Source organism: Phytophthora sojae, assembly GCF_000149755.1.
Source record: "Phytophthora sojae unplaced genomic scaffold PHYSOscaffold_3, whole genome shotgun sequence".
NCBI lineage: Eukaryota > Oomycota > Peronosporomycetes > Peronosporales > Peronosporaceae > Phytophthora > Phytophthora sojae.
The window spans coordinates 3,628,380-3,648,307 of record NW_009258117.1 but is presented as its reverse complement, the minus strand read 5'-3'; the positions used below and the strand labels follow the sequence as shown (position 1 = coordinate 3,648,307).

The following is a 19,928-nucleotide window of genomic DNA, read 5'->3' as shown; positions in this document are numbered from 1 at the left end:
AATTCTATGCTCACCACCCACGCCGATGACTCCGTCCTACTCGTATCAGGAAACAAAGTGGCCGAGGGCTTCGAGTACAGGTGATTCGGTCTCGGGTGGCATGCTGGCCTGGATCTCGACGGGCAGGAGATGACGCGCGCAGACCAGCAACCATCAAGACTGAGGGCTCGCTACGGTAGCGTCGTGGGCGACTTCGTTGAGGACGATCACGATCACGACAACTAGCTGGTACGGCAGCTCTGGTATGGGCGTTCGGCGGAGGCTCAAACGTGGGCGGCTTCAGCGGGTCAGACCCTAAGGGAAGGTGCTGCAATTGCTCTTCGCTATCCAGGGACACTACACATACAACAGTCATGGCAAGCGTCGACACAGCGTGTGCCCCCGCAATTAAATGTTGCGATTAGCAATGGGTAATGGAGAGCTATTGTTTGTACATCTTTCAGCGTTCATATACGTACTGGTTCGACTCGGCGTTACTGGTGACTTAGTTAAAAAAAAAGTGTTGAGAATGTATGAAATGTATGGCTGAGCTTAGATTTCTTTAACTGGTACGACTAAAATGCTCCTTGGTCTACAGAGCGAGCCATGAATACTGTATCTTCCTGGTGGGCACGCTACGCTAACGGACACCACGTGTGTGTTATATTCTGCTTGGCGCATTAGCTCGGAAGTTTGCTGCATTGCGGGTGCGGCATCCGCAATGCAGCAAATCTTGCAGGACATGTTGTCCTGCAAAAGCACTACAGATTGACTTTGCCAAGCTTGTGCCAATAATACTAGATTTTGTGTAGGATTTGACGCCGGGATGTTTCGATTTGGAAAATACAGGACATTCCGTCCTGCGCTTATGCTCGTGAGCCAGATCGATGTCCTGCAAAATCTGGAGAATGATTCTTGAACGGATTTTACAGGACATTACCAGGACACACAAAATTGTAGTATTTTGTCCAATCAGAATTAAATTAACATAGCATCGCAGTTTTGCCTGTGTTTGGCCTCACCGCAACAGCAAACATGCCATAGGCTGCCCCACCTGCACAATAGTATAACTTTACCTCTTCATCATCAAGAAAAGCTGGCCGAGACTGGGCCGGCGTAGGCGGTTGTAATTTATTGCCGAGTCGGCGTTGAAGCACGCTAATACGACCAGCTCTTCTTCGACAAGGACATCGTCAGCGATATGGCGCTCAACAAAAGTCTAATTCTATGCTCACCACCCACGCCGATGACTCCGTCCTACTCGTATCAGGAAACAAAGTGGCCGAGGGCTTCGAGTACAGGTGATTCGGTCTCGGGTGGCATGCTGGTCTGGATCTCGACGGGCAGGAGATGACGCGCGCAGACCAGCAACCATCAAGACTGAGGGCTCGCTACGGTAGCGTCGTGGGCGACTTCGTTGAGGACGATCACGATCACGACAACTAGCTGGTACGGCAGCTCTGGTATGGGCGTTCGGCGGAGGCTCAAACGTGGGCGGCTTCAGCGGGTCAGACCCTAAGGGAAGGTGCTGCAATTGCTCTTCGCTATCCAGGGACACTACACATACAACAGTCATGGCAAGCGTCGACACAGCGTGTGCCCCCGCAATTAAATGTTGCGATTAGCAATGGGTAATGGAGAGCTATTGTTTGTACATCTTTCAGCGTTCATATACGTACTGGTTCGACTCGGCGTTACTGCTGACTTAGTTTAAAAAAGTGTTGAGAATGTATGAAATGTATGGCTGAGCTTAGATTTCTTTAACTGGTACGACTAAAATGCTCCTTGGTCTACAGAGCGAGCCATGAATACTGTATCTTCCTGGTGGGCACGCTACGCTAACGGACACCACGTGTGTGTTATATTCTGCTTGGCGCATTAGCTCGGAAGTTTGCTGCATTGCGGGTGCGGCATCCGCAATGCAGCAAATCTTGCAGGACATGTTGTCCTGCAAAAGCACTACAGATTGACTTTGCCAAGCTTGTGCCAATAATACTAGATTTTGTGTAGGATTTGACGCCGGGATGTTTCGATTTGGAAAATACAGGACATTCCGTCCTGCGCTTATGCTCGTGAGCCAGATCGATGTCCTGCAAAATCTGGAGAATGATTCTTGAACGGATTTTACAGGACATTACCAGGACACACAAAATTGTAGTATTTTGTCCAATCAGAATTAAATTAACATAGCATCGCAGTTTTGCCTGTGTTTGGCCTCACCGCAACAGCAAACATGCCATAGGCTGCCCCACCTGCACAATAGTATAACTTTACCTCTTCATCATCAAGAAAAGCTGGCCGAGACTGGGCCGGCGTAGGCGGTTGTAATTTATTGCCGAGTCGGCGTTGAAGCACGCTAATACGACCAGCTCTTCTTCGACAAGGACATCGTCAGCGATATGGCGCTCAACAAAAGTCTAATTCTATGCTCACCACCCACGCCGATGACTCCGTCCTACTCGTATCAGGAAACAAAGTGGCCGAGGGCTTCGAGTACAGGTGATTCGGTCTCGGGTGGCATGCTGGCCTGGATCTCGACGGGCAGGAGATGACGCGCGCAGACCAGCAACCATCAAGACTGAGGGCTCGCTACGGTAGCGTCGTGGGCGACTTCGTTGAGGACGATCACGATCACGACAACTAGCTGGTACGGCAGCTCTGGTATGGGCGTTCGGCGGAGGCTCAAACGTGGGCGGCTTCAGCGGGTCAGACCCTAAGGGAAGGTGCTGCAATTGCTCTTCGCTATCCAGGGACACTACACATACAACAGTCATGGCAAGCGTCGACACAGCGTGTGCCCCCGCAATTAAATGTTGCGATTAGCAATGGGTAATGGAGAGCTATTGTTTGTACATCTTTCAGCGTTCATATACGTACTGGTTCGACTCGGCGTTACTGCTGACTTAGTTTAAAAAAGTGTTGAGAATGTATGAAAGGTATGGCTGAGCTTAGATTTCTTTAACTGGTACGACTAAAATGCTCCTTGGTCTACAGAGCGAGCCATGAATACTGTATCTTCCTGGTGGGCACGCTACGCTAACGGACACCACGTGTGTGTTATATTCTGCTTGGCGCATTAGCTCGGAAGTTTGCTGCATTGCGGGTGCGGCATCCGCAATGCAGCAAATCTTGCAGGACATGTCCTGCAAAAGCACTACAGATTGACTTTGCCAAGCTTGTGCCAATAATACTAGATTTTGTGTAGGATTTGACGCCGGGATGTTTCGATTTGGAAAATACAGGACATTCCGTCCTGCGCTTATGCTCGTGAGCCAGATCGATGTCCTGCAAAATCTGGAGAATGATTCTTGAACGGATTTTACAGGACATTACCAGGACACACAAAATTGTAGTATTTTGTCCAATCAGAATTAAATTAACATAGCATCGCAGTTTTGCCTGTGTTTGGCCTCACTGCAACAGCAAACATGCCATAGGCTGCCCCACCTGCACAATAGTATAACTTTACCTCTTCATCATCAAGAAAAGCTGGCCGAGACTGGGCCGGCGTAGGCGGTTGTAATTTATTGCCGAGTCGGCGTTGAAGCACGCTAATACGACCAGCTCTTCTTCGACAAGGACATCGTCAGCGATATGGCGCTCAACAAAAGTCTAATTCTATGCTCACCACCCACGCCGATGACTCCGTCCTACTCGTATCAGGAAACAAAGTGGCCGAGGGCTTCGAGTACAGGTGATTCGGTCTCGGGTGGCATGCTGGCCTGGATCTCGACGGGCAGGAGATGACGCGCGCAGACCAGCAACCATCAAGACTGAGGGCTCGCTACGGTAGCGTCGTGGGCGACTTCGTTGAGGACGATCACGATCACGACAACTAGCTGGTACGGCAGCTCTGGTATGGGCGTTCGGCGGAGGCTCAAACGTGGGCGGCTTCAGTGGGTCAGACCCTAAGGGAAGGTGCTGCAATTGCTCTTCGCTATCCAGGGACACTACACATACAACAGTCATGGCAAGCGTCGACACAGCGTGTGCCCCCGCAATTAAATGCTGCGATTAGCAATGGGTAATGGAGAGCTATTGTTTGTACATCTTTCAGCGTTCATATACGTACTGGTTCGACTCGGCGTTACTGCTGACTTAGTTAAAAAAAAAAAAGGTGTTGAGAATGTATGAAAGGTATGGTTGAGCTTAGATTTCTTTAACTGGTACGACTAAAATGCTCCTTGGTCTACAAAGCGAGCCATGAATACTGTATCTTCCTGGTGGGCACGCTACGCTAACGGACACCACGTGTGTGTTATATTCTGCTTGGCGCATTAGCTCGGAAGTTTGCTGCATTGCGGGTGCGGCATCCGCAATGCAGCAAATCTTGCAGGACATGTTGTCCTGCAAAAGCACTAAAGATTGACTTTGCCAAGCTTGTGCCAATAATACTAGATTTTGTGTAGGATTTGACGCCGGGATGTTTCGATTTGGAAAATACAGGACATTCCGTCCTGCGCTTATGCTCGTGAGCCAGATCGATGTCCTGCAAAATCTGGAGAATGTAAGTTTACTGTAGGGTCCACTGCTCATATGACCGTCATCACCCCAGTTGGTGTCCTCCTCACTGCTCAAAGGACGACCACCGCGATTTCCTCGGTACCAGCAGTAAGGTTTCGCAGAAGAGCAAACAGGGGTTGTCGTGAAGTTACATTGTAGGTTCACCTCAAATCACTGAAGGATTGGCTCGTTTTGTGCAAGTGTCAATGCAAACTAGATTGTGGCCTGCTGGCAGTAGCATTGCCGGTGGCCTTAACAAGCGTATAGTAGAATGTACACGAAGTAGAACGCCCCCTTGTAGTTCAGTTGGCCTAGGTGCATGAAATAAGGCGTTCTTCCGACCAGGAGTTGAGTTTTACTCATAGAGAGCGGTAAGCAGCGCGCGGAAGATTGACTGTACAGCGTGGACTCACGCAGCCTCTACCTGCTGTCGGAGTCTGAGTCAGACTCTTACAGACGAACGACATGCACATCAGGCAGATGGTTGGGACGAAGAGAACCAAAGCTTGAGTAAGCTGACCGTGCACATCCGAGTTTAATCCCGAAGTTCCAGTTGTACACTTTGGAGCTTTAAGTGCTGCGTTGCCAAGTGGTGGGGAAGGGGGAAATGGTCACGAGTTGAAACTTTGCGAGGAGACGAAGAGGATCAAAACGCGCCGCCTCCATGCAGAGAAATTGAGTACCAGCCAGTGGTTTCCGTACATGAGGTATTACGGAGAGCGCCTCGTATTCAAGCCCCCTCGGAGCTGTGAGCTGCTCACTATTCAATCTTCCGCATCACACCAACACCTGAAACGATGCAGATCTTCGCTCCTCTCGTGGCCCTCATCGCTCTTGCGTCGGGAGTTCTGGCCGACGGCGCGTGCAGCGGCCCCAACGCGCGCACCACGCCGCCCAATGGCGCCATCGTCGTCGACGCCACGGGCTCGTACAAGGGCAGCTACAAGACCGTGTCGGAGGGCGTGGCCAAGCTCAACCCCAAGAAGAAGTCGGTGCAGACGGTGTTCGTGCGCCCGGGCGTCTACAACGAGCAGGTGCTCATCTCGCCGCTGCGTGGTCCGCTGGTGCTGCAGGGCTACACGTGCGACGCCAAGAACTACGCTAGCAACCAGGTGACTATCACCCAGGCCAAGGCCCAGAAGGACATTCCTGCCTCGGTCAAGGGCGAGTCCCGTAACGACATGACCAGCACGATCCGCTTCAAGTCGGACAAGGTCAAGGTGTACAACCTCAACATCGCCAACACGGCCGGCGACGTCGGCCAGGCCCTGGCCGTCAACGTGAACGCCACGGACTACGGCTTCTACGCGTGCAACCTGACTGGATACCAGGACACCGTCCTGGCCGACAAGGGAAAGGAGCTGTACGCCAAGACGTACATCAACGGCGCCACCGACTTCGTCTTCGGCCGCTACGCGCAGGCCTGGTTCGAGTCGTGCGACATCGAGACCATCGGCACGGGCTTCATCACGGCCAGCGGCCGCGGAGCCGCCAACAGCTCGGCCACGTACGTCTTCAACCGCGCGCGCGTGTTCGGCAAAAGCGGCGTCAACTCGACCGTCCTGGGCCGCCCGTGGCGCCCGTACGCCAAGGTCATCTGGCAGAACAGCGAGCTGGGCGACGTGGTCAAGCCCCAGGGCTGGGCCACTTGGGACGCCACCTCCAGCACTGCCGACATCGTCTTCAAGGAGTTCAACAACTCGGGCCCCGGCGCCGTCAAGGGCAGCCGAGTGGCGTTCAGCGGCCAGCTCGACAAGCCCGTGGCGATCACCGAGGTCCTCGGCCTGAACTACGCCAAGGAGTGGTTCGTCGACACCTCGTACCTGTAAACGAATCTACGAGTGGGGGATGCATAGAGTGCTAGGGTAGTATTCCAGAAGCACGTTCATAATAACATCGATGTGAGAGTGACAAGAATACAATCGTCTTTTAAAAAAAGTTGAGTATCAAGAACGATGAAACTGTAAAAAGCGCTTACATGCACGTATATGCACTTCCAAGAGAAGCTCGAAGCAGCCAAACTTTTTTAATCACATCGTAGAACACTCATGCCAAACCACACGGCGCACTCGTCCACTGCTGTTTGTCACGAATATCTTATCTCCAAACTGAAGTAGTATCCAGAAGTGTCCATCGTTTTAAATTAGTGTTCACTAAATTGTTTTTTTACGCCGGCACCCTATTACAGTTAGAGGCGCTCGCATGCTATTATCTACCTACATGTGCCGGTAGTACCATTGCCACGCTGCCGGTCACTGCTAGTGCACCGCGAGCCACGTTGCCAAACGAGATTCCGATGGTTACGCGTGACTTATCAGCGAACTTGACCACCTTGAACACTGAAAAGCTGAAGTTGCCACTCGACCAACGACTGCGACAACATTGCAGCGAAGACATGGCCGCCCCTCAAATTTTCGTCTTATGCCAACAGAGCTTCTCCAATTGTCTGTGCAGCCACACCGTCGCCGCAAGCTGCTCGTCCAGCAGCCAGCTCCTGTCGACTCGACAGCGCGAGAGCGGGTCGCGACGTCGCCAAAACAAGCAGCTGTCGTGCGATCGTGGGAGAGGTAGCGTCCGTCCCGCAATAACTAGTGCACGCAGCACGACAAAACTCACGTTTTCCCCACGTAAACTTGGTTTCACTATAGCGACAAAAAAAAACAATTTGGAACGGCCCTTATATTGCGGACCCTTGCTGTTCATCACCTCGGTCCGCCGTCCATTCGGCCTTTGGGATCAACTGAGACGCTGCGCTACGACGGACCTGGGGCATGAAGATGGAGCGCGGCCCGAGCTACGCCGAGTACGAGGACGGCACCCCGCTGAACGCGCCCGTGGGCACGCAGTCGTCCAGCTCCGAGAGCCCCGCCAAGCGTGTGGACATGCCCACGACCACGGGCCGCATCATGGACCGCAAGGACGCGCTCTTCCAGCGCTCCAAGGGCCAGTGGAAGTGCGTGGCAATACGTAGGATACATGCGTAGGTCAAAGGTTGGTACTTATGTGATTTGTGTGACTGTGCTGCAGCATCCGCCGCCAAAAGGTGCCCCACTACTGGAAGCTCTACATGCAGGACCCGTTCCACTCGGTCGTCAACATGCGACTCAGCAAAGTGCTGGGCTCGCTCGTTTTTTCCGTACGCACTTATATATTGCTATTTTGTATATTGTTTTGGTAGTGGAGGCTTATGGCTGGTACTGCTGTCTTGTGTGCTGCAGTATCTTGTGGTGATCACCGTGTTCGGCGCGCTGTACACGACGCCGCCCGAGGAGTGCAAGCTGGCCATCAACTCGTTCTTCGACGGCTTCTCCTTCTCCGTGTCCGTGCTGTTTACTATCGGTTTCGGCACCAACGGCGGAGACGTGTTCTTCGGCGACTGTGTCTGGGTGCAGACCATCATCACGCTCGAGTCTCTGTTCGGCATCTTGCTGGACGCGCTGGCCATCGGCATCATCTTCCAGCGCTTCTCGCGCGCGCAGGCGCGTGCCAACACCATCGTGATGAGCACCCACGCCTGCGTGCGCCGCATCCGCGGCAACCTGTACTTCATGTTCCAGGTGTGCGAGATGCGCAAGCACCAGCTCGTCGAAGCCCACGTGCGCATGTACGCGATTCGCCACGACGTCGAGTTCGGCGAGCACTACTACTTCCAGTCGTACCCGATGCGCATCCAGCACCCGGACGACGACCTTGGCGGTATGCTGCTGCTGGCGCTGCCCTCGGTTGTCGTGCACCGCATGGACGCCTGGAGTCCGCTGCTGCGCCCAAAGAGCGCCGAGACCTGCGGCTTGCACCACAACCCTGCGCGCGGCTACTTGTTCCCGGAGCCGCTGTGCCGTGAGGCCGATGCCCAGAGTGGAGACCGCGATGGGTCCGTGCAGGTCAACCAGGCTACCAACCACGTGCACAACACGTGCCGCTGCATGACTGGGAACGCTGCTATGGGTGACGTGCACGCTGCCACGCAGCCGCCGACGATCGAGGAGATCAAGCAGTACTGGGCCGAGTCGCAGGTACGACGACGACCCGCATTGAGTTGTTTATCGTGGCCGCCCTTTTAACGTGTTTTTGCCTGTCGTATCTGCAGTTGGAGGTGGTGGTGCTTGTGGAAGGTATCGACGCGGTCACGTCGGCTACGATCCAAGTGCGGCACTCATACAAGGCGGAGGACATTTTGTTCAACCACCGCCACGTGAACTGCGTGGACGTGGACCCGGAGACTGGCGGTGCGGTGATCGACTTCCGTCGCTTCCACGAGACCAAGCCTGTTGACCCGGAGTGCAACAAGGTGGCTGGCAGTTTCTACTAACCGCGGCTGATCTTCGACATACAGAAAGAGAGCAAGCGAGAGAGGAGATAGCGCCGTGTACCGATAATTCCATACTTTTAGACGACCACCCTCCATACGAGATGAGCTGCTCTACATGACAGTACTTCGATCATACGTGGGAGTTGAGGATTTGACGGTGAGACTGTGGTGTTTTGGAGATCACGAGGTGGCTCAAGGAATCGACTTCCAGCTTTTAGATGGATCAACAGCGAAGAAGAAAAACGAATTGTGCTGCTGCCGTGGATGTTTGGCCTTCTCGTTTAAGGTAACAACGCGTCTTTTGACCAGCTTTCCCTGTTGCTCTTGTTGCTCTACAGGGGGCCCCAGCCTTGATGCACCCTCATCTCCACTTTCAGCGTGTGGAAGTTCATCCAGGTAAATCCCTGTGGGAGCACTGCCCCAGGAAGGAATCGAAAAGGACCGAAGCTGGCGTCTGGCTCGAGATAGGCTAAGAGATCATTAGTTTCGTCCGGCAATGTCGGACGTCTATCGATATAGGCCGCTCCACGATGCGCCAAGTGAGTTCTGCCAGTCCCAGTTGCGTCGGTAATCGCTTGTCGGACGTCTTCAACGAGCAGCTCGTGCAGAGCCCCCGACAACTCGACAATGAAGACCTTGTCGTCCCATCACGCCATGTTGCGAGACTTTAAGCGCTTGCTCCTCGGACTGGACGTAGCGGTTCCAGTCGTCTCGGGTCGCCGCACACAGCTCGAAGGGGGCCCCATCGCTGCCGTCTGGAGGGTTTAGCACGTTCTTCACGAGATCCCAATCCACGCTCCACACGGCGTCATTGATGCGGCGCATACTCGAGCTCGCGAGTGCCTCGCCAGAAATCGCCACACGCCGTCCCAGACAAGTCCGGATAGAGGGAATGTGACACCGAACGACCGGTAACATCGCTAACAAGGTCCACGTTGGTGCGGTGAAGATACTTTTGAAGAATGATCGACCATCGACTTGACCAACAAAGGCGGTATCCATAGGATAGGTCCGCGCTGATGGCCGCTTCCTACCAATGGTCCATGATGCTAGCGTGGACACGAAAGCTTCCCAATGGGAAAATTGCCTAGTGATTGCTACAATGTCCAGCCATTGCGAGGTGGTGAAGTTTGCTCGTGGAGCGCAGTGCATCTATTGACGAGGCCAACGATGCCGCCGCGACCCCACCATCAATTGCAGCTCAGAACGGCTATACTGATGTGGTGGAGTTGTTCCTAATATGCAGATATCAACCAGCCAAACGACAGTGGAGCGACTGTTTTGCAGTGTTAACGAAACAACGGACTACGACCGGACTTCTCACTTAGAAAAGGGTCACACCGCTGTCGTAGAATTCTTAGCATCGCGAGGCATATCGTGTGTGACGACGGCACCAGTGGATGTAGCCATGTACGGATACTAAGGTGCATGGCAGGATCAAGTTGCAGGAACGAGCGGCGTCATCTTGTGCGGATGGATGACTTGGTGCCTATCCGTTCTGTATCTGATTGGTAGAAAGGTAAGCCAATAGGAGGTCAGTGTAGGTACGACTCACCGTAGGTATAGTGAAACCAAGTTAAAATAGATATGCAGATGTAGGGCGGCTGTGGAGGCTTCGCGAAGCTTCCATCCGCCTGAACTGCGGGGGCGGCACTCTTAGTTCCGCACGCCCTCCCCCAAGACAGCACTTCTTCCTGTTAAACTGGTAGAACTTGTTGGTCCCAGCAACCTGACTACAAGAAGCCCATGCCGACGAACGCCCAGCTACGAGCCGAGATCGACCGGCTGAATCAAGCGATGGCAGAGCGCACGCGAGTGCCCACCAATCTGCCCAAGTTCACCGGCAAGCGGGGGGAAGACGTTCGCGAAGGGCTGTTCCAGATCGAGAACGCCTGTCGCATCAACGGAATCCAAATCGAAGACGCGAGCGCGCGTCTGCCGGGTATCGCCGGGTCGGCGATGGAAAAGCCGGCCTCAGGATGGTTCCTGCACTGGTCATCGACGACGAGAAGTGAGGAGCACACGTGGGGGATTTTCCGTGAGCATGTGCTCCAACACTTCGAAGCTTCGAACTACCAGGCCGTCTTGCGAGAAAAGCTGCAGCGACTCAAGCAAACGGCGGACATCGAGACCTACAACGGCGAGTACGCTGCTCTTATCTTCCGAGTTGAGGGCATGAGTGTACTTGACCAGGTACTAAGCTACACAAACGGTCTCAAGCCTCGTACCCGTAGCTACGTCAAGCTCGAGAACCCAGAGACGCTGAGCGCGGCTATGGACCTGGCGATCAAGTACGAAGTTACGCACTTTGTGGACGACATGCGCGACCGCCAGTCCCGCCAAGACAAGAGGAAGATCTTCGCTGATCAATCTCCCAAGCAAGACATACCATTCAAAGGGAAACCTTTCCGCGGCAAGGAACGGTTCAAGCCGAGGTCTGACTCCAAGCGTACTGAAGGCCGCACCTGCTATCACTGCAAGAAGCCTGGCCACATCAAGGCCAACTGCTTCCTCTGGAAGAAGGAGCAAGAGAAGCAGGGAAACGAGCAACCACGTCAGTGAATGAGGGTCCTGGTGTGGGCGAGAGCGTAACCGGGACACCAAAGATTGAGAATATCAGCTTGAACGTTCTGTGCGAAAACCCTCTGGTCTACAAGTCACGTCCACTGTTCTCCGTAACAGGTGAAATCAGTGTTGGTGACAAGTGTCTCGCGACACGAAGCATGTTGTTGGACTGTGGAGCCACCACGATCTACGTATCCAAGCGTTGGGTCGAGGAGCACCAGCTTCAGACAACCAAGTTCAGCGACAAGAACATTCGTGTCAAGCTGGGAGACAACCAAATTGTCGAGGCGGAGCTTGAAGTTCTGCTGATAGAGATTCTGGTCTCGAGGCTGGACGACGCCTACAAGTGTGTGGCAGTCGTCTACCCGATTCCAGACGAATTCGATTGCATTCTTGGAATACCATTCTTCGAAGACATGCAACCACATATTGACTGGAGAGGTCGACGAATCGAAGGAACGAGAACGAGGACTCTGCACTGGAAGCGAACAGGGAAGACCTGTGAGCCGATCGAGGAAGGCGGACCGGTGGTTACCTCCGGGCTTCGGAGATCTGTCGAGGCGAAAGGCCTGTCGGCGAAAAGACCCGATTCCTGTCGAGGTGCCGCGCTGGAAACGGATGTGAAGCTCACGGTAGAAGCTGTTGGTGACGCAGTGCAGAAGAAATCCCCAAGTGTTATCCGCGGACGACATGATGACGCGCAAGCTGGCAAGAGTTCAGCTGGAGACGACGACGTTGCGACGTCTGAGCGCGAGAGTACTGTAGTCGAGGCTGATGGAAGCAGCAGTGCCAGGGGTGGAGACAACGCCGTGGAGAAGATGTTCGCGATGGGAGTTGTCGACGAGAGTGGTATACAGACCAAATACAGCACGCGCAAGAAGTTGCGGAAGTTCCTGAGAATCAAGACCAAGACGAGCGACGAGCCTGAGTTCATGTTGGTGCTATCGAACGAGACGATCAAGCAAGTTGCACGTTCACTGCAACTCCGAGATCAGCCCGACAACGTTGGGAGTGCGAAAGCACAACGCTATCTGGAGACAGACTGGGACACCTTCCGAGAGAATCCAGCTTTCAATCTTCTCATGGAGTATAAGGACAACGTGTTTCGTCCAGAACTACCCGAAGGTTTACCAGAGAAGCGTACCGGATCGATGTGAAGGATCCAAATATGGCGATGTACCGGCAGCAGTGGCGACAGTCGCCGGAGCAGCAGCGTGAAATCGTGCGCTGGGTCGAAGACATGGTAAAGAAGAAGCTCATTCGACCAAGCATCAGTCCCCACGCAGCCCCAACATTCTGTGTCCGGAAACCAGTTGGCTGGAGAATTGTTCACGACTACCGGTACTTGAATTCGAACACCGTGCGTCAAAGTATCCCGATGACGAGGAAGGAAGATATCCTCGACACCATGTCCGGTGCGTACTGGTTCTCCACGATGGACCTGATGTCCGCGTACTACCAAGTGCGCATGCGGGAAGAAGACATCAAGTTTACCGCATTCCAAGCGCCGAACGGTCTCTGGGAGTATCTCGTTCTTCCAATGGGAGTTTGCAACGCGCCAGCAACGATGCACAGATTGACATCGAAGCTCTTTCGAGACTTGAAGAACACGAAGTCGTTCTACGATGACATCTATGTTCTCACCAAGTCACCGAAGATCGAGGACCATCTGGACGCACTGCGGAAAACACTTGACATCTTGCGTGATAACAAGTTGTACGTCAAGCTGTCCAAGTATGTCTTCTGCTCCGACGAGATCCCGTGTCTCGGAGATTTCGTGGGCGAAATGGAGTTCGGATGGATCCAGACAAGGTGCAGACCATCAAGGACTGGCCTGTACCACGGACGCAAGAAGAGCTTCACAGCTTCCTTGGCTTGACAGGTTACGTCCAGCGATTCTGTCCAGAGTACGCATCTCTGACAGCCTCCATGTTTGCGCTCTTGAAGAAGAAGAACAAGCGGAACGCCAAGATTCATCTCAGCGACGAGCAGCTGAAGAACTTCAAGGAGTTGAAGCGGCGACTGTGCAACCCGCCAGTATTGCACTTGCCGGATTTCAGCAGCCCCATGCATCTGCGTACCGACGCAAGCAAGTTTGCTGTCGGTGGAGTCGTTTTTCAAGTGGTGGACGGAGTTGAGCGCCCGATAGCGTACACAAACCGGAAGATGAAGTCAGCGGAGCTCAACTATCCGACTCAGCAGCAGGAACTACTAGCGATCGTTCATGCGCTGGCAGCGTTTCGTATCTACTGCCTGGACAAACCACCCATCGTCGAGACAGATCACAAAAGTCTCGAAGGACTGTTCACCCAGAAGATGGCCAACCGTCGACTCGCTCGCTGGTACGACATCCTTGCGGAATACCAGCCGACGTTCTCGTACCTTCCCGGTGCGAAGAATGGCATCGCAGACGCGTTAAGTCGAAGGTCAGACTTACAACCGGAGACGAAGTTCTTCCACGACTTACGGATGACCAGCAATCCTTCAGCCTCGCGATCAGCGAAGTAACGGGTGACTCGGAGCTGATTACGCGCATCAAGAAAGCGTACAAGAAAGATCGTGATGTCCAAGCAATCTTGACAGCAATCAAGCGACGCAAATCCGACTCAAAACCAAAGCGCGAACACCAGCAGCACAAGAAATACCGCTTCTACTCCGAAGCGAACGGGTTACTGTGGTATCAAACGCCTGCAGATGACGCTCCACGGATTGTCGTGCCCAACGATGTGAAGTTGCGACAGACAATTATCCTCGAGTGTCACGACACCAACTACGGAGGCCATCCCGGTGCGGAACGTACGTACTTGATACTGGCGCGCCATTGGTACTGGTCAAAGATGTTGAAGTCCATCCAGAAGTTTGTCGCCGACTGTGAGCCTTGTCGGAGGAACAAGCCGCGGTTGACGAAACCTCCTGGGTTGCTCGAGCCACTTAGTATCCCAGACGAGCGTTGGAGATCCATCTCCGTGGACTTCAGCACTGATCTGCCGCGAACGGAGCGGGGCGTCGACTCTATCTGGGTCGTCGTCGATCGGTTGACCAAGCGGTGTCATTTCGTGCCAACCACCAAGAAGGTGAACGCCGAAGGTGTTGCTCGACTCTTCATCGACAACATCTGGAAGTTACACGGCATGCCGACGAATATCGTCTCCGACCGCGACAGGAAGTTCGTGTCCGCCTTCTGGCAGCATGTCTTCAAGTCCATCGGGACGAAGCTAAGCATGACCGTTGCACATCGCGCTCAAGGTGACGGACAAACGGAGCGCATGAACCGAACCTTGGAAGAGTATCTTCGGTGCTTCGTCGGTCCACTTCAAGATGATTGGGACGTCCATCTCGCCAACGCTGAGTTCGCTGTCAACTCAACTGTCAACTCCAGCACGAAGCTTGCGCCGTTCGAAGCCGATCTGGGCTAAATTCCGCTGAATCCACTTCAACTTGCATCCGAGCAACTTGAGAGTGTCCCCAAGAGTCGCCGCGGAGCAGAGTTTCACAAGCGACAGGCGGCGATTCTCTTACGCTGTCGCGAAGCGTTAGCTCAGGCCCAAGAACGGATGCGCGACGTCTACGACCGAAACCGTGTTGAGCAGATCTTCGAAGTTGGTGACAGGGTATACTTGAGCACGCAGAATCTGAACCCGAAGCACTCCGGCTTGCCCAACTCCACCAAGTTCGGACCCAAGTGGATTGGACCGTACACCGTGGTGCGGAAGATTCATATCCACGCGTACGAGCTCAACATCCAGGCTGGCAACAAACTGCATCCCGTCTTCAACACTGCGTCATTGAAGCCGTACAAGGAGCTGACTCGCTTGTCGAGGCCAAGCGACGTAATCTTAGCGGACGGCAGCATTGGCCAGATCGTCAAGGCATTACGTGGAAAGCGAACGCAAAAACGGCGGATCCAATATCTTGTGGAGTGGGTGGGCGAGGAGAAACAAACCTGGGAACCAGTGGAGAACTTGTCGCAAGTCCCAGATCGCATCGCAGAATTTGAATCTGCAAGGCGAAAGAAGCGTCGAAAACGGTGAAGCAGGATCAGCTGAAGGGGGGCTCAAAGGCCTACATGTATTCCCGTATTACATCCCCTCTTGTTGCAGAACCTGCTGCTTCATGCGTTTCTCCCGCTTTTTCTGCGTCTTCGACTTGCGCTTGCCGTGACGACACTTGTATCCTGGTTGCAGCTCCACTTGCGCCATCCATTTCACGTGCTGAATCCACTGCTGGTAACTCAGAGGAAGAACGTCCACCGGCGGGTTCTTGCGGGCATTGAAATTGTCAAGAGCCAGAAGTTGCTTCTCCGGACCACGGTTAACCACGACAAAGCAGTGCCCGACATCATTGCGGCCAGCGCTGACGACGTAAACACCGGGTGCTTGTTTGCGGCAAACACCTTGGAGCGTCGTGATGTTGGCACTTGACTCTGGAAGAGCGTTTCGGAGAAGGACGTCGTAGTTCAGTGGCACACTCTTGCGCTGCAGAACTTTGAAGAACTCCGTCATGTCGTCGCGAGACACACCGTACTGGATGGCTTCAGGTCGCGTGTCTTCATACGCATCCCACATCTCCATTGTGACTAGATTCGGCTGTCCGAGATAGTACAAGGCCGAGCGGAAAGCATCCATGAAACAAGTACCAGCCTCCGACGCGGAATCACGCTCCGAGTACCAATAACAGAAGGTGCGCTTGTCTCCCGATTCCTTCCAAGCGTCCACCATCCTCATCATGTAGCGCGTCGACGGTTTGTCGAGCTGCTCCATCCAGACCCAGCTTAGCTGTAGCGGATTGTCTTCCCATTCCACCAAGTAGCAACGGTGCGGAGCCTTGCCCCTGACATCCAAGGCACGGACGATGTCAACCTCAGTGTTGTAATCCCAAGGCTTCTTCGGGTCGTATGGTTCTTGCGGTTGTTCGACGGGTGCTTTTTGGGCGCCGGAGGAAGCGGCATCGGATGCCACGTCGAAGTCTCGTCACCGCGACGCAAGCGCGAGCGGTCAACCTGAGGCAGGCCTTCATCGTCGTCACTATCATCGAAAAGCCCGGATTCATCTTCAGGCGAGGCCTCAAAGGTCGCCCCAAGCGCAGGCTCAGCAGCTATCGCCTGCTCGACAGACAACCCTTCCACATCGAGCATGAAGATCAACTCCTGGAGGCGCGTAGGTGGAGAAAAACCACCAGCCAAAGCAACAACCTCACGCGGCGCTGGCGACGCAGGCGGTGGCGCCGGGGACGCCGAGCCCGAATCTGGAGAGCCAAGACCGGGAGAGCGACTGGTGAGCTCTAATTCTTCCCACACACGCACCATCTCTTCGTCAAGACCGGAGTCAGCATCGCTGTCTTCACCAGCAGCGGCCACAACATCGACAATCTGCGCGAGCGCGGCGGCGCATTCAGAGTCTGCCGGCGCGGCTGGCGTGGCGGCGCCAGGCGGAAGCATGGACGGACCATCGAGATTTGCGGTCGCCAGAGGCGACGCAGACGGCGGAGCCTCAACATCATGATCAGCCGTCGCTGGAGGCGAGGCAGAACGCGCGGAAGCAGGAGACTGCATTCCGGCAGCAGTAGAAGCCGCTAGCGACACAACTATCAGCCCAAGGAACCAATCCAAGCCTCCAACAACCAGGCCGAGGCGAAGGCGAAGCGAGGTCGGACTAATTCCTCAGGCGACAGCCGGAAGCGTCGCGGTTCTCTGTCTTTTTCGGGAATGACAAGTCGGAAGGGCGCGCAGCCAGAGAAGGGGTGAGTGTATCTGATTGGTAGAAAGGTAAGCCAATAGGAGGTCAGTGTAGGTACGACTCACCGTAGGTATAGTGAAACCAAGTTAAAATAGATATGCAGATGTAGGGCGGCTGTGGAGGCTTCGCGAAGCTTCCATCCGCCTGAACTGCGGGTTAGTTCCGCACGTCCTCCCCCAAGACAGCACTTCTTCCTGTTAAACGTTCAGTAAGAATAACATCGACAAACTACACTGCAGTTCAGCTTGAACCCAGTGCGCACGGATGGATGACTTGGTGCCTATCCGTTCAGTTCCGTTCAGTAAGAATAACATCGACAAACTACACTGCAGTTCAGCTTGAACCCAGTGCGCACGAAAACTCACGACGAAAGGCCCATCCGGACATTTGGATACTCGCACGACTCAGTATTTGATTCCCCACAGAGTAGCAACATCGAACAGGAGGCACGGAGGTGACGAAAAGTAGATTTCAACAATTGCGATATGCCCGCCCTTAGCGCAGAGTGCGCCCAACGTCCTGACAATCAGCGAGAAAGCGAAGCTGAGTCAGCCGCTCACCACAATGCGGATGCTGGCAATTCTTCCGGGTTGAAGCGAAGTAGCTCAAGTATTCTGCGACTCGCGTGCGATAGTGGAGAACTTGCAGGTCACAATGGAGAAATTAACCAACGAAATCGAGATGCCCCACCTTTAGCGACGAAGACTGTCTCCAAGCCTCTGCTAGAGAACGAGGTTACTGAAGACAAGGAAGTCCTTGCTGGGAGCTTGCGAACGGCGTGTAAAGGTGGCCACCTCGATACAGCTCGTGAGCTGATCGAAGCAGGCGCACCCATCAACTCGCAGGACGAAGATGGCGATAGCGCGTTAATGGAGGCCGCAAGCAATGGACATGCCCATATCGTGGAGTTGCTTCTAGACAATCAAGCGTCCACGGACTTGGTGAACCGCTGCTGCGCGACCGCCTTGATGATCGCTTCACAGAATGGACACAATAATGTGGTGCGGGTGTTGCTGCAGAAGACAGAGCGAATGGACCAGCCAGGTCCGAACGGAGCATCGGCTCTGCTTGTTGCATGTCAGCGAGGGCACGTCGATATCGCCCGAACTCTGATCGCTGGTGGCGCATACATCGACTTTCGGGACGTTGATGGGGAAGGAGCGCTACTGGCAGCTTCTGGCAACGGCCACCTGAGTGTCGTGGAGCTGCTCTTGCTCAATGGGGCAGCTACCAACCTAGCGCGCAATGACGGGTGGACCCCGCTGATGGCTGCTGTGCAAAATGGACATGAAGATGTGGTAAAGCTGCTGCTAAAAAGTGGAGTACAGGTCAATCAGCAGCGTCCCAACGGAAACACAGCATTGTTCTCGGCGTGCCAACACGAACGCATCGGCATTGCTCGAGCTCTGATTGAAGCTGGCGCATCTATTGACATACAGCTCACTAGTGGAAACAGTGCGTTAGTGGAGGCTGCTATGGGCGGAAGCATTGGCATTGTGGAGCTGCTTGTGGGTAACCAAGCGTCCGTCAACTTGGCGAACCGCTTCGGCGGCACCGCGCTCATGGCAGCTTCGCAGAATGGGCACACGGACGTGGTGCATGTGCTGCTGCGAAACGGAGCACGAATTGATCAGCGCGGTCCGAACGAAATCACTGCTCTACGTTATGCGTGCGAATATGGACACCCTGAAACTGCACAAGTTCTGATAGCTGGTGGCGCGTCTATCGACTCCCAGGATAATGACGGGGGCACTGCGTTGATGGCAGCTTCAGGTAAGGGCCAATCCGACGTAGTGGAGTTACTTCTGCGGAATGGAGCGTCAATTGACTGGGCTGACCCCAATGGCAGGACGGCGCTGACGATCGCATCACGGAATGGCCACACGAGGGTGGTCCGTGTATTGCTGCAGTACGGAGCACGAATCGATCACCGTGGTTCGAATGGAGCGACAGCTCTAGTGATTGCGTGTCAACTGGGCCATCTTGATACCGCCCGAGCTTTGATTGACGGTGGTGCAGCCGTCGACTCGCAGGACTGCGACGGTGACACGCTCTTGGTTTGGGCGGCGACAAAAGGCGATAGCTCGGTTGTCCAAGTTTTGATCGAAAAGGATGCATTAGTTGACTTTCAATCCAAGTCCGGCTGGAGCGCGTTAATGAAGGCAACGGAAAGGGGGCATTTCGACGTGGTGGTGGCGCTTTTGAAAAGTGGTGCGCGAATCGATGCCCAGGGGCCTAATGGGGCAACGGCGCTGAACATTGCGTGTGAGCACGACCAGCTGAAGATTGTTGTGATGCTCGTAAACCATGGAGCCGACCTTGAATTGGCGGATAACGCAGGTTATACCCCTTTGATCACAGCAGCACAACTGGGCCACTCGGATGTGGTGCAGTTTTTACTTTCGAGAGGTGCGAATATCAATGCACTGCTGCCTAGCGGGGGTACAGCTCTGCTGACTGCGGTTTGGTACAGACGACTGGCTGTGGTTCGGATTCTTCTCGATAGTGGAGCAGACTTCACGGTGTGTGGAGACTTCCAAAACTTGCCAGTGTTGACTGTATCGTACATGAGCGGCTACATCGAGTTTACGCAGCTGATCTACGAACGAATTGGACCAATTTTCAGTTCTTCGGTCGAGCAACGTGGGCTTCATGTCGACGGTGAAGAGGAGGGAAATATTACGGCTGTCAACTCTGCCATTGACGAGAAACTCCGCAATGGAGACACAGCTCTTCGAATTGCGTGTGAGCAAGGCGATTTGGTGGTAGTGAAAAGGTTGTTGAAACATCGTGACGATATCGACAAAACCGATGCAAGAGGCTGGACCCCACTGATG

At 54.1% G+C, this 19,928-nt stretch overlaps 7 protein-coding genes across 7 annotated transcripts; 5 read left to right on the top strand and 2 right to left on the bottom strand.

Annotated features, from left to right (window-relative positions):
- Positions 1-5,279: 5,279 nt before the first annotated feature.
- Positions 5,280-6,311, top strand: PHYSODRAFT_490245 (hypothetical protein; the record flags this gene model as incomplete). Its single annotated transcript, XM_009524844.1, has 1 exon — positions 5,280-6,311. One exon carries the CDS (start codon positions 5,280-5,282, stop codon positions 6,309-6,311), a length of 1,032 nt encoding a protein of 343 aa, XP_009523139.1.
- A 948-nt stretch (positions 6,312-7,259) lies between these two features.
- Positions 7,260-8,791, top strand: PHYSODRAFT_245871 (hypothetical protein; the record flags this gene model as incomplete). The annotated part of the gene is made up of 4 exons (XM_009524843.1): positions 7,260-7,435; positions 7,510-7,618; positions 7,701-8,495; positions 8,570-8,791. The coding sequence occupies 4 exons, from the start codon at positions 7,260-7,262 to the stop codon at positions 8,789-8,791; spliced, it is 1,302 nt and encodes a 433-aa protein (XP_009523138.1).
- Positions 8,792-9,123: 332 nt separating this feature from the next.
- PHYSODRAFT_328522 (hypothetical protein) lies at positions 9,124-9,616 on the bottom strand (the record flags this gene model as incomplete). Its single annotated transcript, XM_009524842.1, has 2 exons — positions 9,124-9,426; positions 9,458-9,616. 2 exons carry the CDS (start codon positions 9,614-9,616, stop codon positions 9,124-9,126), a joined length of 462 nt encoding a protein of 153 aa, XP_009523137.1.
- Positions 9,617-10,537: 921 nt separating this feature from the next.
- PHYSODRAFT_328521 (hypothetical protein) lies at positions 10,538-11,353 on the top strand (the record flags this gene model as incomplete). The annotated part of the gene is made up of 1 exon (XM_009524841.1): positions 10,538-11,353. The coding sequence occupies one exon, from the start codon at positions 10,538-10,540 to the stop codon at positions 11,351-11,353; it is 816 nt and encodes a 271-aa protein (XP_009523136.1).
- A 161-nt stretch (positions 11,354-11,514) lies between these two features.
- PHYSODRAFT_411675 (hypothetical protein) lies at positions 11,515-12,000 on the top strand (the record flags this gene model as incomplete). Its single annotated transcript, XM_009524840.1, has 1 exon — positions 11,515-12,000. A coding segment is annotated over one exon (486 nt), but the record flags the coding sequence as incomplete, so codon positions are not given.
- A 2,126-nt stretch (positions 12,001-14,126) lies between these two features.
- On the bottom strand, positions 14,127-14,579 carry PHYSODRAFT_494276 (hypothetical protein; the record flags this gene model as incomplete). The annotated part of the gene is made up of 3 exons (XM_009524839.1): positions 14,127-14,166; positions 14,248-14,372; positions 14,424-14,579. The coding sequence occupies 3 exons, from the start codon at positions 14,577-14,579 to the stop codon at positions 14,127-14,129; spliced, it is 321 nt and encodes a 106-aa protein (XP_009523134.1).
- A 3,663-nt stretch (positions 14,580-18,242) lies between these two features.
- PHYSODRAFT_430406 (hypothetical protein) lies at positions 18,243-18,797 on the top strand (the record flags this gene model as incomplete). The annotated part of the gene is made up of 1 exon (XM_009524838.1): positions 18,243-18,797. A coding segment is annotated over one exon (555 nt), but the record flags the coding sequence as incomplete, so codon positions are not given.
- Positions 18,798-19,928: the final 1,131 nt, after the last annotated feature.